This window comes from Tursiops truncatus, chromosome 10 (genome assembly GCF_011762595.2).
Source record: "Tursiops truncatus isolate mTurTru1 chromosome 10, mTurTru1.mat.Y, whole genome shotgun sequence".
Classification (NCBI taxonomy): domain Eukaryota; kingdom Metazoa; phylum Chordata; class Mammalia; order Artiodactyla; family Delphinidae; genus Tursiops; species Tursiops truncatus.
In genome coordinates, this window is record NC_047043.1 from 63,703,755 (window position 1) to 63,730,520 (window position 26,766).

The following is a 26,766-nucleotide window of genomic DNA, read 5'->3' on the forward strand; positions in this document are numbered from 1 at the left end:
AAAGATAAGGAAGACAAGCAAGTGCCTGGAATGGGGCAGGCTAAGTGGTGACACAGAGGCACAGAGGACATCCTGGGAACCAAGAAGGAACGACTGGGGAATGCTTTCTCTGCTGCTGCCAGCCAGAAGTGATGCTTCCCTCCACTCAGACCCTCCAACATAGTGCTCTGTATGTGCGGGGTCTGATGGCCACCTTCAAGTCAGGACCACATCTTAAGACAGCTTCATTTTTTTCCTCTAACACCTGTCCCATCGCTTCACACACAGCTGTTCTATCAGTGTCTACCGAACAAAGGAGGGAAACTCTGATTTCACTTTGACTTGTTCAGTGTCATTCCAATTTTTATCTGAAAATTGCAGAACCCATTCAGTGTAACCTTGTGTCAGAGAAAAGCACAGGACTGCCCTTGACTGGTACCACCATCTTTCTGTGGGTACCCTGGTGGGAAACCTGTATCTTTTTCACACTTTCCTATTCTTGGTCACTTTTTCCAGACACTGTAGATGTCTCCCTCCAGTTCTGACTCACTCAGCCATTCCTGTTCTAGAGAGTCTAGACCATGGGTTCTCCAGCTAGTTACTACCTCTCTCATTCACCTGGTTATAACTTACTACTGACTGGTTGGGGCAGAAGGGTTACTGTCACTTCAAGGAGCCTTTAGGGCTCCTTTCCTGGAGGATCCCCTGCTTGTTCACTAGGGACTAGACCTTATTTTCCTTCCACGTAGGTCATGTTATTTGTTTTAAGCAAACACTTATGAGAAACAGCCCCCTCGCCCCAAAAATGAGGCCTCAAGTAAAAGCACAACCATGAAAGATGATGGACTATGAATTAGTTTTGGTGGAGATCAACTTCTACACATAAATCTCAGTCTTTCCCTCTGTTTCTCTTGTGATTAAGGGGTTATTAATGGTGCCAAGGATAATATGGCTGATTACTGAATGAAATGTATTAACTTGAATAAAATGTTGTGAATTGTGGAAAAAAAATAGACTACTTGTGAATTCCTCACCTCTGGAGCAGCAGAGCATTGCTAGAGGAAAACATTTCACATTCTTGACAACAAGCCTTAATATTATATTGGAGGGCTTCGCCAGCACAGTAAGGCAAGAAAAAGGTACAAGGATTGGAAAGGAAAAAAGAAAACTTATTCACAGGCAACAGGAATGTGTATGTAAAAAATCCAAAAGAACTTATAGATAAGTTGTTAGAGTTTAGCATTCATTGGATGCAAGGTCAATATATAAAAATCAGTTGTAATTTCTATATATCAACAAGTGAGAAAAATTTTTTTCATGATGTGATTTACAGTAGCATCATGTAAGGTAAAATGCTAGAATAAATATAATGAAATATGTGCAATGACTCTTCACACACACATACACACACACAATAAAACATTATTGACACTAAACACTGCGATAATCATTTCATGATGTATGTAAGTCAAATCATTAGGCTGTATACCTTAAACCTATATAGTGCTATATGTCAATTATATCTCAAGAAACACTGGAAGAAAAAAACATTATTGAGAGAAATAAAGACATAAATGGAGTGCAAAACTATGTTCAAAGACTGAAAGATTAAATATAGGCATACCTTGGAGATACTGTGGGTTCAGTTTCAGACCACCGCAATAAAGCAAATATCACAATGAAGTGAGTTACACAAATTTTTGGTTTCCCAGGGCATATAAAAGTTATGTTTAGACTAGAGTCTATTAAGTTTGCAATAACAGCATTATGCCTAAAAAAATGCACATACCTTAATTAAAAATACCTTATTGCTGGGACTTCCCTGGTGGCGCAGTGGTTAAGACTCTGTGCTCCTAATGCAAGGGGGCTGGGGTCGATCCCTGGCCAGGGAACTAGATCCCACATGCGTGCGGCAACTAAGAGTTCGCATGCCACAACTAAGGAGGTTGCCTGCCGCAATTAAGGAGCCCATGAGCCACAACTAAGGAGCCCACCTGCTGCAACTAAGACCCAGTGCAACCAAATAAATAAATAAATATTTTTTTAAAAAGAGAAAATCAAAACCTAAAAAGGTGGGGGGACCACAAAATTAAAAAAAAAATACCTTATTGCTAAAAAATGCTAACCATCGCCTGAGCTTTCAGTGAGTTGTAATCTTTTTGAAAAGTAACACCAGGGAATTCCCTGGCGGTCCAGTGGTTAGGGCTCAGCACTTCCACTGCAGGGGGTACGGGTTCAATCCCTGGTGGGGGAACTAAGATCCCGCATGCTGCATGGCGTGGCCAAAAATAAAAGAAAAACAACATTAAAGATCACTGATCACAGATCATCATAACAAATATAATAATGATAAAGTCTGAAGTATTATGAGAATTACCAAAATGTGACACAGAGACATGAAGTGAGCAAATGCTGTTGGAAAATTGGCAACAATTAGACTTGCTTGACACAGGGTTTGCCACAAACCTTCAACACCTTTCAATTTGTAACAGATGCAGTTTATCTGTGAAGTGCAACAAAATGAGGTATGCCTGTATTGCACACATGCTAATTCTTCCCAAAGAATGGATTCAATGCAACTCCGATAGAAATCCCAGTAGATACTGTGTAGTGTGTGTGTGTGTGTAAACTGACAAACTGGATTCTAAAACGTACGAGGGCCAGGAATACCCAAGACAGTCTGAAGAAAACCCAAGTAGGAGAACAGCTTCGTCTATAGGAGATCAAGAAAGCTACAGCTACAGAAACCAAGACTGTATGGTGCTGGTGCAGGAATAGACAGATGAATGGAACAAAATCCAGAGAGGGGTCTAAAGATGTGTGGAGACTTGAATTTTGACAAGGGTGGCTCTTAAGAGCCAACACAAAGGATGGGCTTTCCAATAAATGGTGCTGGGTCAACTGGACATCCATGTAGAAAAAAATTACATGAGACCCCTACTTCATACCACCTTCATAATCAATTCCAGGTTTGACATGTGAATATGAAAGAAAAGACACTGCAGCTTTTAGAAGAGAACACAGAAGTTCTTCATGACTTTAAGCAAATATATATATATATGTATATATATATATATTTTTTGGGGTGGGGGTGTTCACAGGCCTCTCACTGTTGTGGCCTCTCCCATTGCGGAGCACAGGCTCTGGACGCGCAGTCTCAGCGGCCATGGCTCATGGGCCCAGCCGCTCCGCGGCATGTGGGATCTTCCCAGACCGGGGCACGAACCCGGGTCCCCTGCGTCGGCAGGCGGACTCTCAACCACTGCGCCACCAGGGAAGTCCGCAAATATATATTTTTTAAATAGGATACAAAATGTACTAACCATAAAGGAAAATACTGAAAAATTGGATTACATTACAATTAAGAACTTCCTTTCATCAAAAGATGTTAAGAATGGGAGAAGATACTGTAAGATATACAACCCAAGGACTCATATCCTGAATACATACTACAAACCAACAAAAGATAGACAACCCAGTCGATGAATGTGCAAGAGATGTGAACAGGTGCTTCACAAGAGAAGATCCAAATAGCCAGTAAACTAATGAAAAGGTGCTCAACCTCTTTAGTCGTCAGGGAAACGCAAGTGTAAAAGCAAATACTACTATACTGCACCAGAATGACTAAAATGAAAATGACTGACAACACCAGGTTTTGGGAAAGATATAGAGCAGCTGGAACTCAGGCACCAGTGGAGGAGAGTACACTGGTACAACTACTTTGGGAAACTATTTGGCAGTTTCTGCCTGTGACCCTGCAATTCCACTCTTGAGGATATACCTCCTGGTGCAAGGCATATGAGCAACAAGAAGACATGTACAACAGTGCTCCTGACAGCACAATTCGTAATAGACAAAAATTGGAAACTGAAATTTATCCACAGTCGTTAACTGTGGATAAATAAATGAGGGTGTAACCCACACGACACTGGGAATGAACAAACTGCAACCACATACTATGACATAGACAAACCTCAAAAACTTGGTGAGTGAAGAAGCCAGTGTCTATATGATTCTATTTATATAAAGTTCAAAAACAGGCAAAACTTATCAGTAATTACCTCTAGGGAAGAGGTCTGGGGAGAAGGAAGGAGTTGGTGATTGAGAGGGGTGCACAGTGGGCTTTGGGAACTAGTGACACTGGGTGGTGACTACATTAGCATCTTCTGTCATAATTCATTAGCTGTACTCTTTGCATACTGTAGCTTTCATAGTATGTTATTCTTCCATTAAATAAGAGAGAAAAAGAAAAGGTTATCCTCACATACTTGGAGCCTCAGTCTGTATCTTTTGGGGACTGAGCAGGCAGGTGGTCTTCACCCAACCCCTTACCCTGGAGCTGCCTTATGCACATGTAGCATGTTGTACTCAGACATGTCCCACGGACATGGTACCACACCTGTAGGGACCCACTTCTAGCCCAGAGGTTGGCCCAAACGCCCAGCCCTCACTGCCCCTCAAAATTTGAGTTTTCCTCAGCCCCACCCTGTCACTCCCTTCTTTGAGTGCCTTAGTTTTCTCTCTCTTTGCCCTTTCCCCTGCCTAACCACATCCACGTCTACCATCCTTCCAAGCAGTCAGAGGTATTCTCTCAGACAGTTCCTTCCCTGAGGAATTCTCTGGCTAGTCATTGTCCTTGGTAGCTTTAATTCTGTGCGGTGAGACACCATCAAGGTGTTTATTGACGGTCCTGGAGTCCTGGCCCTTCTGAGTGTCTCCTTACAAACACATGCAAGGGTCCCCTGGACAATCACACAGAAGTGGGCAGGGGCTCTGATCTTCCAGCCACGGGGCTGCACTTCGTTTCTCACGGGGGCCAGCACTAGGACAGATGGCACAGCACTGCCCTGCTTTTCCCACGAGGTCAGTGTGTGCAGCCTAACAGCAAACAGAGCAAGGCACAGAGGCTATCAAATGTTCCTGCCTCAGCTTCCTGAGGACCTGTGCTTATCACTGAGTTACTCGCTCTCAGGAGGAGAACCATGGTTCTCCGCCTTCAGCACTCCAATGAGAAAGGAGCTGTACCTGGAAGTCAGCGTTGTTGATTCCGTCTGTGGAAGGGAGGCAGAGGCCTCCAGGATGAAGTGACCAGGTTGTACCACACAGAGCTTTCTTGCAGACAACTGTGTCAGCTCCTTCTCAGGTCCAGGTGAGCCTGTGCACTTAAACTTCTGGAAGAGTCAACAGGTCAGGAAGGACATCTCCCTGCTGGCCTCCTGTGCTTTGCTCCCATGGACCTGTTTCCCTGGGACCCCACCCCTGGACTGGCCTTGCTGGGCTTCTTGCCGTATTCCGTTCTGCTGAGAGAGTAAAAGCCCTCTGCCTTCAGCACCCCATTAAGAAAGGAAAAGTCGTGGCGAGAAGTCACAGCATCAGTGATTCTGGATGTGTGGAATCTGATGAGAATCATCTTGGGTAACAAACTGAAGGGAACTGATGGAAACCACTGCTGCCTGGTGTCTGCCTACAGGTTCTGACTCTCTTCCCCAACTTATGGTGACAGCCTTAGTTAACTGGGGAGCCCACGAGGAAAAAGTTTTTTGCCCAACATTGGCCTCTGATTCCCCTCAAACAGTGCACAACTAACCCCACACTTGTTGAGATATTCTTTTTGTCCTACTGTAATTACCAAATCTCCGCTAAGGCTGCAAAATGAGGGAACCTCGCTGGATCCAGAGGAAGACAAATAAGGAAGGGAAACAGTTGGGCAGCCCTAAGAGTTCAGGGAGGCCAGGGCTTGGATAGGAGCCGCTTCATTTGAGAACAGGTATAAAGGATATAGGGTTTCAACAGGGGAGACAGACACGGCATTCAAGGCAAAGAAAGATGTAAGTGAAGCCTGGAGGGGCAGTCACCTGCAAATGGACCATGGGGCTCTCAGTGGCTGTGGCTGTGGCCCAGGAGAAGTGGGAACCCAGGGAAGAGAGGCTGGAACAGGGCTCAAGGGACCTCGATGGAGAGGCCTGTTAGGGACCATCACCTCCTCAGGCTGGAGAGGACAGGGCAAGCTAGTGACGAGGTCCTGAGGCCCCAGTGCCCCTGACCATCCTCTCCCACCACCACTCAGGATCATACAGGGAAGCCTGTTTCCAGATGCCTGTGATTTATTTCCAAGCTGAGCTGCAGCACATAGGAAAATACACATGGCTTTTCGGTCTACATTTTTACAGAGAAAATAGATTCTGTCATTGGCTTTATCAGTGCCATCACCTCATTCTGTGAGGCTCCAGGGTGGATGGCCTGTCTCTAAGACTCTGCTTTCAAAGAAGCAGCTTGGCCAAGACCTCTGGGGGCTGGAGTGGGGGCAGAGACCCCCACGGGGTGGCGGCTGGGGGGACAGAGCACATGAGCAGCACTCACTGTGAAGCTAAGGCAAAGAACAGAGCTGGCGGAAGGTGCCTCCTCTCACCCCAGGGACACGGCTTGCTGAAGCCCAGGACACAGACCAGGTGGGCGCGGGGGATGAGGGCTCTGGCCCAGCCTGGAGCAGCAGCAGGACTCTGAGTGTGCATGTGTATGGGGTGGGGGGGCATGCTGAAGAGGCAGCCCAGCGGGAGATGGAGGGGCTTCAGTTCACACTCCCCCTGCCCCAGCATAGCTCCCAGCGCGTGGTCCCTAATCCTGCGCTTGGCCCCTCTCATTAGCTCTATTTCAGGTGGGGGCCCCTGCTTAGGTCCCTTCCACCATCACCGCCCCTCACACTGTCAGTGCAAAACATTCTTAGGGCCAAGCCTCCGAGTCCCCTGCACCCTACCCAGGGCTGCAGGGAAGGGAGGAAAAGAAGGTGCTAGCTGGGGGCCTCGCCCAGCACTGGGAATTCCTTGCACATCTCTTGGACAATCATGCGGTCCATCTGACACTGGGGCGAGGCTTCCTCCTCGGTTAGGATGCGTCGCAGTGTGGCCTGCAGGTCGGGGAGCCGGTGGCGGTGCTGTAGGTAGGGTGTGGAGCGGATCACAGCGTGCATCAGGGAGAGGTACTCCATGCGAAGCTGTGGGGAGACCAGGCAAGCTCAGGGACCCCAGGGAGGCACTGAGACTGCCACCAGACAGGGACAGGCCACTACTGCCTCCTGGCAGCCACACGGACCCCAGGGCTGTGGACCACCTCACACCACTGAAGATCAGGGTTGCATCCCCAGCACCCAGAGTGGACCTGGCACAGAACTGGCCTTTGATAGTCGTTGAATAAGTAAGTGAATAAATAAATCATCTGAGACACACACAGTCCCAGAACGCGGCCGGCCCAGGGAAGTCCTGCCTTAGAGAGGTGGCGAGGGGAAGCAGCGAGCCCCCATCCCTCCTGTAATGCTGGGCCCCTGTGGGGCTGCTGTCTGTCTGTTGGAGGCCCTCTGCTTCTCACTCTATCCTCTCACCCTGGAAGATCTCATTCACACCCACAGCTTCAAATAGTGACCCCCCACTCAAACCTCTTGCAGAGAGTCTCCGGTGAGCTGCAGATGAGAAAATCCAACTGCCCACTTGTCACCTCCTGCTTATCTCAGAGAGAACTCAAACTCACATAACAACCATCAAACTCGTGATCTTCCCCATCTTCCCAAAGCTGAAGGCTTTCTCGTGTTCTTTATTTTAATAAAGAGCACTGCTGTCCATTCAAGTGCTCAAGCCAAAACTGCACGTGTCCCCTCCAGTTCCTTTCTCCCCACACCCCGAATCCAATCTGTCCCAGTAAGACCCGGCCGTCTTGCCTTCTACGTGTGCCCTGAATCCATCTCCAACACTCCCCACCAACCCACCCTTCCAGCACCTCTGGCTTTAACGGCTCCAAGAACCACTCCAATCTGACACCCCAGCTGCTCCTTATCCTCACTGAGACCCTGATCCATTGACCTGGCGCCAGCACTTTTTCCTCCATTTGCTCCCCTCACTATCCCTCATTTCTCTCTTTACCTCTGATTAGAGGAGTCAATACTCAAACCTTCTTTAGGCAGCATCACCCTGCTAACTCCCAACCCTGGTCAGACCAAAAAGCACCTGCCAATCAAATCCTAGAAGCTAAGCAGCAGACAATTAGAGTCTTGTGCAGGCTTGAATGGCATTCCCCACCACAAACCTCACTGCCTGGCACCCCTGCCACTTTCCTCTGCCACGTTCACTGTTCCTGAAAGGACCACTGCCCACCTTCTCTCCATTTTCCAAACCTAAACTGCCCGATCAGTTGGCTTTGTGCTTCATGCAGAAAACAAGCAGACTTTCAGAAACGCCTGGTCTTCCCCCGGCACCCACACCTCACCTGTCCCCAGTGAATGAACTGTCCTGGCTCCTGCCAGAGGCCATCCCTCCAGGGGGGCCTGGACCCTCCCCTGCTGCCTGACCTACTTGACACCCGCAGCGGCTGACTCTCCCGACACATCAGCCGTTTCTCCATGATTGGCGTGCTGGATCATTCCCTCTGACTCAGACATGCACCAGCATCTCCCACCTTTAAAAGACTTTCCCTGACCCCATGTCTCCCTCCAGTGATCCCCCACCTTTTTCTGCTCCCCTTCACTTAAAAACACACGAAGGTTGTCTCCATTCACTGCTCCCATCTTCCCCCTTTCTACTCCCCTCCAACTTCAAATCCTCTCTTCAACTTCCCACTCGGACTCTCTTCCCTGGGCGAAGGGTGTGCCCAGGTGCTCTGGGAGAGGGGCACGTGGAAGTCTGCAGCCCGCCCCCCGTCACACACCGCCACACCGCCCAGCCTCCCTGGGTTTCTGTGAGCCCTGGAGCGTCCCTGGACGCTGCTTGTGAATCACGCCTCATCTCCATGTGGCGAATCCCGTGGCTCATTCTCAGGCCTCATCTCACTCGGGCTCCTAACTGTGGAGACGGCTCATCCCCCTCCTCCTCCATACACGTGGCTTTGGGCTCCTGCTCTCTTGGTTTTCCTCCTGGGTGTCTCCCTATGTGCCCCGACTGTGCCCTGGGCTGAGGCCTGAGCTTCCCTCTGTCCCATCCATCCCACACCCTAGGTGACCGCATTGTCACAGGCTTCCCAGCACATCTATGCACAGCCAACTCCAAAGTGTCTCTTTCCAGTCCCAACTCACACCCCAGGTCCTCTGTACCTGGATGTCCAACAGGTATCTTCTCAGTCTTGACACATCAAAACACAACTCTATTCAAAGGTTCTTCCCCACCTGAGCAATCGGCACTTCATCCACCCGGTTGCTCCAGACCAATCCAGCAGCAAGCCCTGCCAACCCACCTCCAACACACCCCAGCCTGACCTCCTCTCCCAGCCTATTCGTGCCACGTGGACAGCTGCAGCCGCCTCCTCACCAGCCTCCCGCTTCTGCTGTGCTTTCAGTCTCTGTTTCATTCAAGATGGTAATCAGATCACTTCCCCTGCCCCTGAGAGGGGTGACAACCTCCCGCCGCAGCCTCCAAGGCTTTGTGTAAACTCTACTTCCTCCTCCTCACCTCCCACCACTCCCTCCACTCCTGCTTTCTTCAGACAGCCCACCCCCGACCACCTCATGGCGGGCTCCCTTGGGTCTTGGCACACCTGTCATGGTTGAGCGGCCTCCCACACTTACCCGGCTCCAGCAGTGCCCCTCGCCCTAGTCTCCATTCAGTGTCAGGTGCCCCCCTTTTGTTAGTTTCTACACAGCTGCCATCCCCAGGCACCTTATCTCCAGGCGACAGGTCCGCGATGTGCCGCACGGTGATGTCGATGAGCGCCATCATATCCGTGTGGTAGAAGATGGCAGCTGTGGCGGGGCTGGCGAACACGTCCTGCAGGAACTTGAGGACGGAGTGTGGCGGCTGAGGTTCATGCTTAAAGATGCGCACGGGGTCATCTAGAAGGCAGGGGGAAGAGGGGGTCAGGGAGTCCTCGAGGGGGCCCAGAGTCACCCCAGCGAGTTACAGAGGTCATGGAGTCACAGGACATCGAAGGGGCCCCACACAGATTCCTGGGCCCTCACCCCCTCTGTTCAGGAGCAACAGTAGCTTCTCGGAGAAGATCTTGACATTGGCGTGTTTGCTCAGAGCGGCCATGATGAAGTTCTGGTCAGGGGCTGAGGAAGGACACGGGGGTAGACAACAGCACAGGTGCTAAGCCTGGAGAGCCCCCCTCCTCCCCCCTACGGCGAGTCAGCCACCCCCGTCAGGCCCTGCCCCCACCTGGCAGGTGCAAATTGAGAGCCAGAAGTAGATTCATGCAGAGATCTGGCAGTTGCTCGGTGGTGTCCAAGGGCAGCCCGTCCTCAACGATGCTCAGCAGGAACTGGGCGAAGGGTGTGCCCAGGTGCTCTGGGAGAGGGGCACGTGGAAGTCTGCAGCCCGCCCCCCGTCACACACCGCCACACCGCCCAGCCTCCCTGGGTTTCTGTGAGCCCTGGAGACATTCAGTCAGACTACAGTCAGTGGGTGCCCAGCCCCTTGGGCCATGGGCCCCACCTCCAGCGGGCTGTGGGCTCCCTGTGGTCCGCTGGTCAGTGACCTGCCTTCTTACCATAGTGTGCATAGGGCACTGCCTCCCCCATGGAGAAGACCATGGCCAGAATGAGGGCGGAGTAACAGAGTTTCTGATGGTCTGCGGGGGAGCAAAGCAGGCGGTCAGAGCCCCCCAGATGGCGGGAACCTCCCCAGCTGGCAGGAAGCTGCCCCTCACTCACCCTGCGTGTCTGTCTGCATGTCCCGCGCCAGCTCCACAGGCAGCACAGATGACACTAGTGTGGAGATGATGGCTGCGTCCAGGCTGCACATGGCGCCGAAGCATTTGAGGAGCAGCAGCCGCAGCGACACCCGGTGCTCCTGGCAGGGGACCCTGTGTGCTCAATGCCCGGAACCCCCACCTCTACCCAGGTCCCTCTGTGCCCCCTCCCCTCTGTTTCCCACACACCATTTGGTAATAGGCCACCAAGGCCAGGACAGACTCGAACTCATTCCTCTTGCACATTTTCTTGCAAACTTCAGGGTCTGCATCCGTCTGTGGGGAGGACGAAGTGTGATGGAGTCACTCAGTGTAAGGTGGCCACATGTGAGTGAGCTGAGGATGAGTAGGGGAGACTCCCGAGCACTGGGGAGGGATGGGGCAGGGGTGGGGGGCATCTGGGGGCACCCAGCCCGCACCAGAATGTGCAGCAGCTCCTCCAGGTAGCAGCGGATGACACCCTCGTCCTCATACAGGGCCCAGCTGCGCTGCTGGGCGTCATCCTTCCGCCGGGCCAGGTCTGCAAAGATCACCTCCAGCCGCTGCTGGTCGTGGCAGACCTGCCCTGAGGGCAGGGCAGTGCTCAGGTCCTGGAGGAAGAGGTCTGGCTCAGCACACTTGCCCCACACCATCTCCAGGAGGCCCACAAGGCCTGGAGTTCAGCCTAGACCCTGAGGTCATGGCATGAGCTCCAGGCCAGTGTTAGGCAGGGGGCCCCAGCCTCACCTGCCAGAGCTGCCTGGAGCCAGCGTCGTCGCAGGAAGGGTGAGGGGACCAGCCCCCAGTTCTCTTCCCTCCTCCCCGCTGCTCCCATCAAGCTCCCACAAAAGATCTGCTCCCACAGCCCATTCCCCAACATCGAGGCCGCCAAGGGCACTGACCCAGTTCTATACCCCCTCCCCAAGTAATTCCACTGCCCCCAAGTCTTAACAACCGTCTGGGACAGGATTCTGCATGAGACACATCCGTGGGGTGTTCTCCAAAAACTTGCCTCCTGTCCCAGACCTGGATAAACATCCTCCATGAGGAAGGCCACCAACTCCTCACCACCTGAATGTGACTGAGACTCCACCCCCTGATTCTACACAAAGTGGGACAGGCCTGTCATCTACCCACCTGCCGTGTTCCTCTTGATCCAGTGTCCCAGCACAGGCAAGCCCACTGACTCACTGCTCCCCACACCCCAAACCAGAGCTGCAGGAGCCATGGAGCCCTAAGGAGAGACCTCTGGCCCATCTGGCCCCCACCGTGTAGACTTGACTCATGCCCCCCAATCCTGCTCCCTGACCAGTGCCCCAACCTTGGCAAAGGATCCCACCCGCCCATGATCCACACAAACCTCATTCACATCTCAGTCAGCACTCAGGCCTCCATCATAGCTCTCGAAGCACCCACTGCTCTCCACTGCTAAGGCCAGCATGACACTGCCCTCTCTCATGCCTTATGTCCATTCCTTCCCTGCAGCCCGAGAGAACTCCTGGCCACCCACGGCTGTCTCATCTGTCACCTGCCCCAGGTCTCACCTCCAACCACACCACTTGCTCCCTCCCTCACCCCCTGTGTTCCAGCCATGCTGGCCTTGTTCCACTTCTTCCTGTGAGCCAAGCTCGGTCCTGCCTCATGGCCCTCGTCCAGCCTGAGCCTCTGCCTGGAATACTCTTCCTCCCTTTCTCCTTCAGGGATCAGCCCAAATGTCCCCAGTACCCAGCACAAGGAAGCCAAGAGCTAGAGCTCAACAAAGACCTGTCAGGTAAAGGCTGGACACAGTGTGAGGGTGGGGAAGGGGCAGGGGCTGTAGGGCAGTCCCAGGCTGGGGAGGTCCCTGGCCCTGTTGCCCACCCTCACCTTGCCCTCTACCAGTGAGAGGAGGACCTGCTCCATGATAGGTGAGCTGGCCGGCACTGAGGCCTGGATGTGACCCACCACGACGCCAATGGCCACTCGGCACAGCTCGTGGCTCAGGCCGGTGTTCCTCCGCACGAGCTCCATCAGCTCTGCCCCAATGGTCCTGGGCACAGCAGTCTCAGCCAGCGCCTTCTCTTCTGTGGTCCCCAGGCTCAGTGCACCCAGGGCTTCCAGCTCATCAGGGGCTGGGGCTGTATCAACTGCTACCTCCTCTGTAGGGGGCTCCGAGTTTAGCACCTTGGAGGGAGGGGGCTGAGCTTGGGACACAGTGGTATGCGTGCCTCGGCGGGGCACAGGTGGGGGCGTGGGTGAGCAGCTGGGGCCTGGCTCCGATGAGCTGGAGCCGGTATAGAGTGTGTCAAGGGAGGTGCTGCTGACAGAGGAGCCGCTGGACACAGAACTGCCCCCAGAGGGTGTGGTGTTGCGGCCGCCTGTGGGCAGAGAGGGGATGCTGTGCTAGGGCAGCCCCCTGGGGGCCCCAACCCCTCCAAGCCCAGAGCCCCCGCCCCCCAGTACAGGGCCTTGTTCCTATGCCAGACCCTCCCACCAAGCCCAGAACCCCCAATTGCCCTGACACGTGCCCTGTCTTCCCCCCAAGCCTGGAGCCCCCAGTTCCCTGACATAGGCAGAGTAACCATTCCAAGTACAGGGTGTCCCCCGAGTCCCCCAACCCCGCCTTCTCACCACTCCCCGAGGCCAGTAGGGCCTCGCGGTCTCGGCGCTTCACAGGTGGGGGTGGCGTGGCGGGTGCTGCTCGGCGAGGCTGTGGTGGGATCTGGGAGGACAGAAGTGGGATCTGAGGGTACAACCTGGCTAGCGCCCTGAGCTTGGCATGGGCAGGACTATGGTTCCAGGCGGCATCGCTGACCCCAGTGGACCCCTGGCGCCTCTGGACAAAGCCTTAAGCTCCACCCACCTCCCTTTCCTAGGATGTTCTCACCATGTACCTGGTAGAGGCCTCCATCTGCCCCAAGATACTCAGAACTGGGCAGGCTGTGCTGCCGCTCGAATCCAGCTCTACACACCCCATTGGGCTGCCTGGCAGCAGCAGCATCCAGGTGGTGGTCACTGGTGGACGGGGTCATAGCTGCAGGGTTGGGGGCTGAGGGGCCTCTGCGGGACAGGGTCTCTTTCCGGTGGTGGATCAGCTTCCTGAGGGAGGGACAGGGAGGTTATTGGGGGAGTTACCTTACAACTCCCGAAGTCCTCACATGCTCCTCGTGGGATGCGGCCCACCCTAGCCCAGGCTCCCCAACCTCCCACTGCCCTCACGCTCCACCCCACTCTGCGCTACCAACACTGCTCTCTGGCGAACCCAGTACTCACGGAAGGACCCCACCCCACGGTGCTTACTGGGCGGTTCTCCCGCCCCACTCACTGGAGGATCCCGCGCTGCTCCAGGCTGTACTTGCCACCATCCCGCATGGCTGCATTGTGCACAGCCTCAATGGCCCTGTCAATGGCTTGGAGGACATCCTGCTCCAGGCCCTGTGGGGGCAGGGGTGGGCAGTTAGGCCTGGGGGCCAAGTGAGGTACTGAGCCCAGAGCCAGCCCAGGATGGAGCCCGGGGCAGACAAAGGACCACTACAGCTAAAGCCTGTAATGCCAGATGTGAACACAGCAAGCTGAACTAGAATATGAAATGGGCTTCTCAAACTGCGTCACTCAGGGAGCTGGGCCACGGGGAAGGCCCATGCTGCTGCTTTATATATTGGGGCCCCGAGCAGGATTTTACCTCACAGTGAGGCTCTCAGCTAAGATGTCGCCGAAAACCTGGGGTCTAGAGCAATACCACAGCCCACGGACCCTCAGTTTGAGGCCAGGAGTACACACTTAGTCTATCCCCAGGCTTGGCTCAGATCCCAGGCTGAGATGCCAAGCAGGGAGCCTCTAGTGTCTGGAAGTCTTAACAAATCACTCTGGATCTTGCTGATCCTTCACAAAACCAAGGTCACACTCCAGGACGGCCCTGTCCTCAGAGAGCCTTCTGCAGGCCCTAGTAGCTGAGGACAGGCCAAAGGGATCGCCTCTCTCCACCCCTGCTGCCAGCCCCCATCCCCTCAAGCTATTCCAGGAATCCTCCAGACCTGCACTGGGAAGCAGCAGTTCTGTGTCTGTGGCAAAAGACAGACATGAGCACAGGACCTGGCCCCTGCCCCAGATTCTGTGTTGCCATCCGCAGCAACTCAGGGGTCCAATCTACCCAGCCTGGCTGGCATGGGGTACAGAGTAGGGGGTGGCAGCTGTGGGACCAGCCACTCCCACCCTTCGCTGCCCCTGGCACACATGGTCCATCAGACATAGGAGCCTCAGAACTAAGGTGACATCACACCAGAGTGGGTTTGAGAAGCTTCTCTGATGGGGACAGACAGATGGACTCAGAGGTCAACAAAGCCCTCCAGGTAGCACGGGGCGTGTCAGAGTGCAGGAGACAGCAGACAGAAAGGGGGACAGAGAAAGACAGATGATACACAGAAAGCAAGAAAGATGGAGAGAGAGAGAGAAGGAGGGAGGGAGAGAGAGAGGGAGAGAGAGAGAGAAGCAGAGGGAGACACGCAGAAAGAAATTGAGATTTGGAGACAGAGAAGGGAAGAGAGTCGGAGGAAGAAACACACACAAGCGGAGAGTCAGAATGACACCGAGATACAGAGAGAGCCACGGAGACGAAGGCAGAGGGAGACATGCAGCAAGAAACCAACAGATAGACAAGATGGTAGCCTCTCTGCCCTCCCCAAACACCCAGCCCCAGTGGCCCAGGCAGGGGAGGGGCCTCTTGGGCCCTTGGGGAAGAGGCAGGACTTTCCTCAGAGGCTCCAACAAGCTCCCAGCTCCAGAGAGGCTGGGTCTGACATGCTCACCCTGGACCCAGCAGCCCTGGTGTCCAGGGCTCTCACTCTTACCCAGACACTCCTAGATGCCATGAGGCCAAGGGTTTAGGGACCAGGGCCCATCCTCTCTGGTAAGACCAGATGACATCTCCAAATTTATCCTGTTATTTCTGTCCTGAACTGGGCTGGGACAGGATGTTTCCTAAAGGCTATGGACTAGGATGGGGCGGGGGTGTCTGGCACAGGGCAGACCTGGAGGCTCCAGGCCCTCCTTCCCCCTGTGATCAGAATAGACCAGCTGGAGACAACACATCCCAGCCCCCATACCAGGACTATTCTTGGGGAAACAGGAACTGGGGCTGCAGACTCCACTGGAAGGAAATGGGGCCAAAGCCAGACCGGGGACGCCATGGGGAGGTCTCACTTCCTTGCAATGGGAGCAGCCCCCACCCCAGGCTGGGGGCCAAGGAGGGATGGAGCTCCCTCATCTTCAGAGAAAGGAAGTCTGAAAAGTCAGGGCCTGAGGCTTGTGAAAGAGAGTAGTGCCAGGGAATGTCAGCAGGGCCTGGGATCCCTGGTTCAAAGTGAACTGACGAAGGTGTCTTAGGAAAGGCTTAGGGGGTGACTGAGTACAGGAGAGTAAAAGATACTGAGGTCTCAGGGCTTGGGGGGTCATTTAGGGGAGGGGGGTGTCCATGGCTCTCAGGTCCAAATGAGAGAGGGGGTGTAAAGGCATGGAAGATGGTGGGGAAACAGGCAGTGTCCAGGGTTGCCCGGGTCTCAGTGGTGGAAGCTGAGGAAAAGGAGGCAAAAGTGTGGGATCCTGGTGATCCAGGGAAGGGGCCAATTAATTCTGGGGTCTCAATGATCTGGGGAACTGCTCAGAATTTGGTGTGCTGTAATCTCAGGACTGACTCTTGAATTCTATTCGGATGGAGGTTCAGATGTTGGGGCCCAATGGCTCTGGGATCCCGAGGAGTCTCAGTCCCAGAGCTGGGCTTTTGGTAGATCTGAGTCCTCAGAGTTGGCTGTCAAGGCCCTGGTCTTGGGTTGGGGCGCGGGCTCTTAGGGTCCCAGTCCTCCTGGGGTTTCACGGTCAGGTTCTCAAACTCCTTATCTGCTGGAGGTCCCGGCGGGCCTGGGGTGCCGGGGTCTGTCCTGCGAGCCTATGTTGGAGCTCAGTCTAGGGGCGGCTGAGGCCGGGCCGGGGAGGGGCACACTCACCTGCAGGCGGCGCAGGTAGGCGGGCGGCACGTAGCCCGTCTCGCCACTGCGCGCCCGCGCCGCCAGCCACCAGTGCGCGCTGCTGCGCTCCAGAACCAGGAAGGTCTCGCCCGCGGCGAACGCCAGCGCGTTGGGCTCCGCCGAGCGGAACGCGTACAGCGCGCGGTACATGAGGGTGAGTCGGGCCGGGGCAGGAGAGACGGCAGGGTCTGCGAAACCAGGACGCCAGGCCGGGAGCGCCTCACCGCGCTCGCCCTGCCCCGTGACATACGGCGCGTGCGCGCGCCCGCCCGCCGCAGCCCCGCCCCAGGATGTGTCGGCTCCTGCGCAGAAGCGCGGCGCCCCCTAGTGTCCACAGGCTGCGCGGCCCGGCGCGGCCTCCGAGAACCCGCTGCCCTTTCCGCCCCTTCCGTGGACTTCTGCGTCTCCAAGCTCCCGACTCCCTGCCCCAGCACCCTACCTAGAGCCCCAGACCCAGCTTTCCCGCCCGGCCCTCCACTCCCTTTACCCGCCCAAGCCCTAGTGCTGCGCCCATCCGACTTCCCGAAGGAGCGCTCCGCCCGCAGCCCAAAGACAGAGCCTCTGTCCGATGCTGACAGTCCCATGCGTCCTTGCCACCCCAGGGGAGTGGGACCTGACCTACTAACATAAGGACAGCGACCCCGTTAGGGTAGTCCCGTTGTTGTATCTTGAGACACTTGGAGGCGCCCGCGGGGCCCGGGTCTGCTCCGTGTCTCTAGGCCTCCTGAGCCCGCTTACCGCCCCAGTGGTGGGCAACGCGGAGCAAGAGTGAGGGGGGGACGGTAAAAACAAAACCCACGGGGGGCCATTTCTCTGTCCAAAGTCCTCCCATCCTTGCTCCCCACCCCACCCCCTCTTTTCGGCTACTAGCTTCTCTCGTCCTCTGTAATGTGGGTCTTTGCATAGTTTCCTCTGCCTGGGACACACTTCCCTTCCTCACAGTATAAAGTCCGCAGGCTCCCACCCCTATCAATCGCTATCACATCACTCTGTTCTGTTGTCTTTGGGGACTTACAACTCCAGGTTTATTTCTCATGCTTCCTTCTGAGAGCAGACAGAAGGGCTGGTGGAGGATGGGGAGTGGGGCACCATGTGGCCTTAAGAGCTTGCTTGGCCCACCTTCCGGTCAGCCCTGACTTGGTGAGGTCTTTGAAGTCCTAGGAGGGAAGGGGGAAACTCCGGGGAGAGATCCTAAGGGTCCTGGGGACCTCCCATTTCTGTCCAGGGGCTGCTCCAGCCACATTCCCCTCTGGAAGCCTGGGCCCAGGGAGAAGGGGCTGTAGGCACAACCAGGCCAGTGTATGCAGTTGGCCTGTTTTTGGACGTAGTGGATACAGGCATAATGGACCTTGGAGAGGAGGTGCTAGGAGGTTCAGGCAAGGCAAGGGGTGGGGCTGCTAAAACTGGACATCCAGACCCTACCTTCTTAGCACTGGTTCTGTGTCCTTCTCCCTGGTGTCTGGGTCTGCAGTTCAAGACCTCTTGCCACACCTCTCCCTGAAATTGTCCTAGCACAGAGCACATGTAGCTCTCTTAGGGGCTGCCCTGGCTGGAGCCACATGAAGGATGACACTAGCGTGGTTGCAGTGGGGTCCAGGGCTGCGTAGGAGTGGTGACAGGTGGTGTGGCCAAGAGGACCACACTGCTCAGAACCCCTCCCATCAAGCCACCCACCTTCTGGGACCTAAGACCTTGACCACAGAGCCAATGGCTGCCAACAGACCAAAGCCTGGTGGCTACCTGAGGCCCCAGTATTGACTCCAGGATGTCTGACATCACAATGTCCAGCCAATTAGCTGCTACCAGTGGCACAGGAGCTGGACCCAAGGTTTGGCACACCTGCTGCCCAACTTTGGCTTAAGCTACATGAGGGCAGGGAAAGACCTGTATCAACAGTCAAGTGTAGTTCTCTGCGTAAGGGGTGCTGGGACAGACCAGCACAGATCCCAGAGGGACCCATTTACGGTTATGTGTGTGGGTGCTCGGTTAAGGGACTGAGGACTAAGCCAAGAGGCTATGGTGACTTTAGGGTCCATGGGATGGGGTCACTGGAAGGAATATATTGCTGGGCCAGGGTGAAGGTCATGGCATATGTGATGTTTCTGAGGTTTGGGAGGGGGGCTGGCTGCCTATCCTTGGGCAAGAACGACAGCAGCACTGTGTACAATTAACAAAAAGATTTGTATTAGAACATTTACACTCAGGGAAGAAAGAGGTATCTGCATCATCAAATGTGGAATGTTGAAGAGAGTTAAAATAAATAAAGACTCCGAGAGCGGTTGGGGCTGGCTCAGGCTGGGACTCATAGAGGCCTCTGCGCATCAGCTCCAGGCTGCAGGGGCCACCGCCTGGCCATACTGGCCTCCTCCCCGACGCAGCACAGCTGTGCCTGGGACACAGAGAGTCTCTCAGGTACTGCTGCAGCCAGCAAGCTCACTCCCCACTTTCCTCACTTATCTCTGTAACAATGTCTATCAGGCTCTGGAGCCCAAAGATATAGCCAGCATCCTGGCCCTCGTGTACCACACTGTCCTCACCATACAGCCTGCAAGTGGTGTGTGCGAAATCGATCATGCGCACGTCCACCGAGCTGGTGCCGATGGGCTTGTAGGCATAGGCACCAGCCGACTCGTCGGCTGACTCCTCTGACAGGTCCTCCAAGTCCTCAGCATCTGAGTCCAGGGCCACTTCAGGCCGCTCCTTGCCATCATAAATGACCAGCAGGGAGCTTGAGTAGAAGCGGTAGGATTCTTGTCGCTCCAACACGGACTTGAGTTCAGTCAGCTTCCTAAGCACAGGGCCCAGGAGCTCGCGGCGCAGGTACCGCCCGTTGTGGAAAAACTGGAAAAGTGCCTCCTTGAAGCCCTGCACGGACAGCTTCCGGCCGTGGTACTTGTTCATGAACATGAGCTGCCCACTGCCTGCCTGGTATACCTGTGGGAGGGAGACCAGCAGGTGAGGTGCTGACAGCCATCTCAGGGCCTAGACCCTGGGGAGTGGCAGCGATATGACAGTCCTGGATCAGATCCTTTAATTTGTTAAGTATCACAAGAGACACTGTCCTTGCCAATCAACACCCACTCAGGATACAGCCCTCTGACCTGGGTTCCATCACCAGCCCCCTGCTCAGTGTATGTGTTGGTGGAGAGGGCCTAACTTTTTTGCCTTTCTCCCCCGCCTGTCCACAGCCTCTGGACTCAGCCAACCAGGCCAGCCCCAGAGACGATTACCCATGCATGCATGCTTCCTTTTCTAACCAGAAAGTGACAGGTTCATTCAAATCTGGAATCTTTTGAGAAAACGGGACTATGCCACGATGGGAGAATGGCAGCTCCTGGATGCCCCAGCCAGCCCACACCACGCACCTGCACTCCTCTCACCTGCATGCCACACACGCGCACACCAATGACTGCAGACGTGCTCTGCTGGCATTTGCGGATCTGGTTGGCTGCCTTCTCCTCTGAAGCATCGTCACCATGCTGGCGCGTACCCATCTTGAGGTCCAGAACACAAGGCACCTCATAACGGGAAGTCAGGTTCTCCAGTAAGATAAATTCTGAGTGGTTAAGGACAATGCCCCTCTAATGAAAAGGTGCTGCTCCACGGGGCCCTGGCAGTCCCAGGGTACAAGGCCTGCACACAGTACCCCAGAGATCCTGCTACATCTCCCATGCAGGCAGCCCAGACTAGAAGGCTGAAAGACACCTTCAATTCTTGTCAGGGAACTGGCCTGAGAACAGCCTGGGAGACACACACATCATTCCCTGAACTCAGCAAGATGTGGGACCACGGTCCAAAACATACTGTCCTAGGGACTTCCCCGGTGGTCCAGTGGCTAAGACACTGCACTCCCAATGCAGGGGGCCCGGGTTCAATCCCCGGTCAGGGAACTAGATCCCACATGCGGCAACTAAGGGTTCGCACGCCACAACTAAAAAGATCCCACATGCTGCAACTAAAAGATCCCGCATGCCGCAATGAAGATCCCATGTGCTGCAACTAAGACCCAAAGCATCCATAAATAAATAAATTTTTAAAAAAGTGACACAAATAGCAAAACAAAACAAAAATAGAAATGTCCTAAATTACAAACAGAACATCAAATAAATTCAGTAAATCCTAGTCTTAAATATGAACTAGAAATATCAGTATGAACTCATGAAAAGTTTTCTCTTTAAAATAAATATGTATTTCCCAGACGTGGGCACTGAAAAGATCTAGAAACAATGACCGGATGTATGAGCTCCCCTAGTGCCCAGACCAGTGCTCCTAGAGCAGGGCCAGTGAACCATGACCCCCTGCTCACTCACTGTTGTATAACCTATAAGCTAGGAATGAATGGTTCTTACTTTTTTTTTTTTTGGCTGTGTTGGGTCTTTGCTGCTGCGTGCAGGCTTTCTCTAGTTGTGGCGAGTGGGGGCTACTCTTTGTTGCGGCACGTGGGCTTCTCATTGCAGTGGCTTCTCTTGTTGCAGAGCACAGGCTCTTAGGCGCATGGGCTTTAGTCGTTGTGGCACGAGGGCTCAGTAGTTGTGCCTCACAGGCTCTAGACCACAGGCTCAGTAGTTGTGGTGCACGGGCTTAGTTGCTCTGTGCTATGTGGCATCTTCCTGGACCAGGACTCAAACCCGTGCCCCCTGCATTGGCAGGCAGATTTTTAACCACTGTGCCACCAGGGAGGTCCATTGGTTCTTACATATATATATATATGCGGAGCACAGGCTCCGGACGCGCAGGCTCAGCGGCCATGGCTCACGCGCCTAGCTGCTTCACGGCATGTGGGATCTTCCCGGACCGGGGCACGAACCCGTGTCCCCTGCATCGGCAGGTGGACTCTCAACCACTGCGCCACCAGGGAAGCCCTTATATATTTTTTTATTCATTCATTCATTCACTTATTTATTTATGGCTGTGTTGGTCTTTGTTGCTGTGCGCAGGCTTTCTCTAGTTGTGGCTAGTGGGGGCTACTTTTCGTTGTGGTGCACCAGCTTCTCACTGCAGTAGCTTCTCTTGTTGCGGAGCACGGGCTCTAGGTGCGTGGGCTTTGGTAGTTGCGGCTCATGGGCTCTAGAGCGCAGGCTCAGTAGTTGTAGCGCACGGGCTTAGTTGCTCCGTGGCATGCGGGACCTTCCTGGAACAGGGCTTGAACCCATGTCCCCTGCATTGTCAGGCGGATTCTTAACCACTGCACCACCAGGGAAGCCCTATTCTTATATTTCTAAGAGGTCAAAAACTGTATGGGGTGGGACAGGGAGAGTGGGAGGGAGATGCAAGAGAGAGGAGATATGGGGATATATGTATAGCTGATTCACTGTTATAAAGCAGAAACTAACACACCATTGTAAAGCAATTATACTCCAATAAAGATGTTAAAAAAATCATAGTAAAAATAAGAATTAAAAAAAAACCTGTATGTAATACTTCATGACACATGAAAATTGAATGAAATTCAAATCTCAGTGACCATAAATAGAGTTTTATTGGAATACAGCCACATTCATTCATTTACATTATCATCTATGGCTGCTTTCAGGGTACAAATGGCAGAGTTGTGATGCAGTCAGTGTATGGCCTGCAAAGCCTAAAATATTCACTGGCCATTTACTGAAAAAGTTTGCAACCCCTGGTGTAGAAGAATGACTGAATTCACATCTGGAATATGAAATATACACGAGTCTGTACCAGTTCTTCATATGGGAAAGACAGCCATCAGAGACTACTGTGATTGTGTCAAAATGACTCAGGAGCCTATTTTGAAAGGCTCCCACTTGCCAAGCATGGGACAATTTGAGCATCAGTAAAGATAACTGCAATGGACTAAAACACGTCAAATATGTTTAAATTCATGGGTTCATAACAATGCTGAAAACCTCACTGGTCACCTTTGGAGGGTGTTAAGAAACCATCTCTTTATTCCAAATCTAGTAAACAAAGGAAAATAAACTCTTAACCTGCCTTTCCTATATGAACTATACCTCAGGATAAGCATATAGTTGATGAGGAAGAGTTTCTCTTTACAGAAGGATTCCAGCTAATGAATGAAAAAGGAATGACAAAATTAGAAAATCACCTAATGAAAAAATGGCTCTAAGGCAACTGCAATACAAAAGAGAAAGACAACAAAACACCGTGCTTCCCGATGGACAGCTACAATACCATCTCTGAGGGATTCTTGCCCCCACCCCCCCAAAACTGAACCTGAATCTGATCAAGCTTGTAGATAAAATTATCAACTCAATGGAAACAGAGGGGAAAGAGTAACATGTAAAAGACACCACAGGATGTAATCAGTAAAATCCAGATGGTGGGAAACTCTAGAAGACTCAGTTTCTTTGACAAGAAATTTCCAAGAAGAAAAACCAGAAAGGGTATTTTAGAAGACTTAAACATTTCAACCAAATGCAATGTGTGAACCTCATTTGGATCCCCATTCAAGCAAATAATCAACAAAAATATTTATGAGACAATTAGGAAAATGGGGTCACAAATTAGATACTTGATAGTAAGGAATTACTGTCCATTTTTCAAGGAGTAATAATGGTATTAATGTTTTAAAATACCTTTATCTTTCAGAGATACATGCTGAGGTGTATATAGATGAAATGAAATATCTGACACTTGCTTCAGAGAGTGTTCAGCTGGGGGCTGCTGGGTGTATAGAGACAGTCATGACAGGAGACTGACATGACTGGGTTAACCAACTGCTGAACCTTGGTGACTGGTACTTCGAGGTTCAATGCATTATTCTATCTGGTACATCCAGGTTCCCCGACTCCAAAAAAAAGAAAGGACCCTGTGTTTTCTTCATGTGCTAACCTGGTGAACCAGACTGAAAGGTCAGTCCTACCCCACTGCAGACCCTGGCAGTTAAGCACTATTTGGGGACTTCTGTAGGAGTCTGAAAACATGAACCAGGTCCTTGCACTCCAAGCTAAAGACCCCCAGGTGCAGGTTGGTCCCTCCATGAGGTGCCCCTGACCCCCAGGAACCCATCAGACTCCCTCCCCAGCACCTGCACTCCCAGACCAGCCTTTGGCCCCGAGGGAAGTAATATATGCCCACAGTTACCACGTAGGGTGTCCTAGCACAACCATGACTAAAAAAAAATTCAATTTCTCTCTCCAAGCTCGTAGGGTCTCCTCTCACTTGCCCTCCCTTCTCCCCAAGGCAGAGATGCCCTATGAACAAAGGATACTGTACTGGTTCCGATGTTTTGCATTCTCCTTCATTCTCTGTAACTGTTGCTGGTGACACTTCATGCTCCAAGGGTTGTAGTGTTTAAGCTGGGAACTGACATTCCCCTTTTTCTCTACACTGTAGTACAAGACTTCAGATTTCTTCAGCCACTCAAATTCTTCTTCTAACTTATGGCTATAAAGAGACAAGGAGCCAATAAATCATAATGTCTTATCAAAACTCAGGGGCAAAAAGGCATGAAGGAACTTTCTGGAGTGATAGGAAGTTTCATACCTTGATGTGGTGGTTGTTTTAGTGCACACAGTAAACACTTCATTTACCATAGTATATTATACCTCGACAGTTGATTGATTGATTTAGAAACTTTAATCTTTATTTATTTATTTTCTTTTTAAAAAATGTTTTAGGCTGCGCAGCATGCAGAATCTTAGTTCCCCAACCAGGGATCGAACCCGTGCCCTGTGCATTGGGAGTGCGGAGTCTTAACCACTGAACCTCCAGAGAAGTCCCAAGACAGCTGATTTAAAAAAAAAAAGGGGGGTGTGTGTCAGCTCGCTGTTTTTCTACAGTTGTTTTTCTACAGTAAGGAAAACCTTCGATGAAAGAACAACCTCTGCCTCCAGCCCGCACCCTGCAAGGCAGCCTCCACTGCCCTCTTCTTCTAGGTAGTACACCCCCTGGCTTCTGGAACATCCAGGTTCCCTGACTCAGAATGCTGGAGACTGAAATTCCATGAGAATAAGTCAACCTACTTAGCTACGTTTTTAATATATATATAATTTATCTTTTCACAAGCTCTGCCAAGGTGTGGCACTTGGAGCACTCTGCCTACGGGGATCCCCAAGATTTGGGGATGCCCAACTGACCATTCTGTCTCCCACTATCAGTGAACAACCTGAGGTGATGGGATGGCTTCTGTCTGGGTCACTGCTACATCCCCAGGATGCCACATAGGGCCTGGCACAGGGCAGATGCAGGAGGCGTGAGTGACTGAAACTTTTTTACAGCTGCCACTACAGTTGTTTTACCCGAAATGGCATGATATAACTCAGAGTCAATTAAAGAGAAGCTGGGCACACCATGTGGGAACTGACCACTGAGTGATGAGGTACCTACTAATAAGTCCATAGTGTGAGTCCTTAGCCCTAGGGGACTGGGCTGTAACTGAGATCCCTCCTCTCCCACGGAGCTCAGTCTCCTCTCAGTCTATACCCACCTCTTCATCTTCTCCTCCTTCCGGTGCTGGCGCACCCAGTCCTTAGGGATCTTTTCTGTTTCTAGGACGTGATGTTTTTTGTTTGTCCACCTTAGCAGCTTACTTTTTGGTTCACAGTCTGAGTTATCTACACTGTCCATAGTTCCGTGGTCCCCTTTTAATGGATATGCTATTAAACACAAGTTCCTGTCTTCATCTTCTTCAAAGCGCACAGATACCACACCTGGAAGAAGGGTGAGGAACAGAGAGGACTTTTAATTCCACAGGAAGATGTGTTACAAATAACATGATTGTAACGTTTAGTTTTTTCTTACCCTGTTCCTTAGTCTCTATGTTGCCAGAGGCCCCAAACTCATCTGCAAACCTAACAAATATCAAAACATCTAGAAAAGATGACACCATACAAGACAAGCAATTAGGAGCAAACATGGCCGAGAGTCTTCCTCTCTGATGCACTCAACAAGGCAAGAGCCAAAGAATTACAAGACACATTTTTCCATCATTGAAAATGTTTATTAATTTTTATGTAATTCTTCTAATCCTAAGAGAGACGTAAAAACATTTGCTCTTTATATCTTGTGGGAATTTTTAAGGCCCTAAACAGAAACTCCAACAGCCTTGAGGCTTGCTTTAAAGCAGAGCCTGAACAGAGATTTGCCTGAGGGGTAAGAAGCATCCAACTGTAAGGGAAGACTGGGCAAGCAAAACAAAATAAAGGAGCAAACGAAACAAACCACACAGCACAAAAGACACCCTAGCAAAGGCTTCTTGCAGTGCCCCCGCACTGGGCACCCCAAGCCTTTTGCCCTTCTTGAATATATTGCTTTATTGGTCTTTGCAGTCTCATGTCACAAAAGAACAAAATGAACACAAGGCAAATAGGGTTGGGCTGGGAGCACAGACGCGTAGTGGCCTTGAAAGCAGCTTTCCCCGAGTCTCTAGAACCTGCCATGTGTAATTAGACAGTCTTTGAGGAGGGGGCTGTCAGGTGAGAGTGTTTCAGCAGGTGCCGACGAGTGCCTTACAGCCGACTGGCTGAACACCTTTCCTCCCAGGCCTCTGTGGCCTGGGATCACTCAATTTGCTCAGTCCTTGCTGCAGGGGAATGCGTGCTCAGAGAGACGACACTTCTGAGGTGGTACCTGGCTCTGGGCGCAGAGGAGCCGGGGTGGGGAATTCAGGGGACCACATTTTCCTGTGGCCATGGGAAAAGAACCAGGGAAAAAAATGGGGGCGGGGCAGCCAGCTAACAAGGGGCCTTTGGCTTTGTCCTGGAAAAAACAACAGAGAAGGACCAAGTGAGGGCCCCCAACTCCCCCACCCCGACCGCAACACACATGCATATTCAGAGTACAAAGAGAGACGCCCAGTACATTCTGTCTTCAAAGAGCATGTTTCAACAGTTCCAGAAGAACCCAAGTTGTTCAAGAGTCTTTTGCATAACCAGGTAATGCAACTTTAAAATTATTTTCCTTAATGGATTCTTCCTGATTTACAAAGGATCTCCGCCCTCCCCAGGAAAGACCACACCATGCTGTTGGCTGCTGATTCCCCCCCCACCCCCACCAAAATGCATTATAAAAAGGAAGAAAGAGTCACCACATGTGAATCAAAGGGTTGCCGTAATATAGCCATTTCGGGGACATTCCGTAATAGCAAAGGGCTTCAGCTAATCAGCACAAGCCTCCCACTCCTGCATTCCATCTGACTCAACTCTGCTCCCAGCCTACC

At 52.4% G+C, this 26,766-nt stretch overlaps 3 protein-coding genes and 1 long non-coding RNA gene across 16 annotated transcripts in view; 1 reads left to right on the forward strand and 3 right to left on the reverse strand.

Moving 5' to 3' along the window:
* Window positions 1-5,129, reverse strand: part of CELSR3 (cadherin EGF LAG seven-pass G-type receptor 3) — a 48,094-nt gene extending 42,965 nt beyond the window's left edge. The window contains 1 exon segment of the mRNA XM_073787957.1: window positions 5,005-5,129. The gene's annotated coding sequence lies outside the window, so the exon portion shown is untranslated.
* On the reverse strand, window positions 1,238-16,886 carry NCKIPSD (NCK interacting protein with SH3 domain). Of its 4 annotated transcripts, none has more exons than XM_033864899.2 (13): window positions 16,602-16,879; window positions 13,928-14,037; window positions 13,497-13,701; window positions 13,234-13,324; window positions 12,490-12,980; window positions 11,064-11,234; window positions 10,834-10,920; window positions 10,607-10,745; window positions 10,444-10,524; window positions 10,113-10,241; window positions 9,914-10,006; window positions 9,615-9,787; window positions 1,238-6,970 (listed from the first exon to the last, which is right to left on the reverse strand). In XM_033864899.2, the coding sequence occupies exons 1-13, from the start codon at window positions 16,770-16,772 to the stop codon at window positions 6,767-6,769; spliced, it is 2,145 nt and encodes a 714-aa protein (XP_033720790.1). In that variant the 5' UTR covers window positions 16,773-16,879; the 3' UTR covers window positions 1,238-6,766. The 4 variants fall into 4 exon arrangements, with proteins under 4 accessions (XP_033720790.1, XP_033720792.1, XP_033720793.1 ...); XM_033864900.2 differs by having other exon boundaries at window positions 6,828-9,297; window positions 16,602-16,881; XM_033864901.2 differs by lacking the exon at window positions 13,928-14,037 and having other exon boundaries at window positions 16,602-16,886.
* Window positions 16,660-23,410, forward strand: LOC141275730 (uncharacterized). Its single transcript, XR_012324024.1, has 2 exons — window positions 16,660-16,776; window positions 19,811-23,410. It is a non-coding gene; the product is annotated as an uncharacterized lncRNA (long non-coding RNA).
* The window catches only part of IP6K2 (inositol hexakisphosphate kinase 2), a 29,246-nt gene continuing 21,264 nt past the window's right edge, over window positions 18,785-26,766 (reverse strand). For 7 of the 10 annotated variants that reach the window (XM_019931620.3, XM_019931623.3, XM_019931626.3 and 4 more), the window contains 4 exons: window positions 25,036-25,258; window positions 23,818-23,993; window positions 19,988-20,178; window positions 18,785-19,556 (listed from right to left, as the gene is read on the reverse strand). In XM_019931620.3, coding sequence (XP_019787179.2) covers window positions 19,056-19,556; window positions 19,988-20,178; window positions 23,818-23,993; window positions 25,036-25,258 — 1,091 coding nt within the window. In that variant the 3' untranslated portion in view covers window positions 18,785-19,055. Of the gene's footprint in view, window positions 19,557-19,987; window positions 20,179-23,817; window positions 23,994-25,035; window positions 25,259-25,349; window positions 26,126-26,766 lie in introns of those variants that run through there. The other 3 variants (XM_033864906.2, XM_033864905.2, XM_033864904.2) reach the window with 3 other exon arrangements.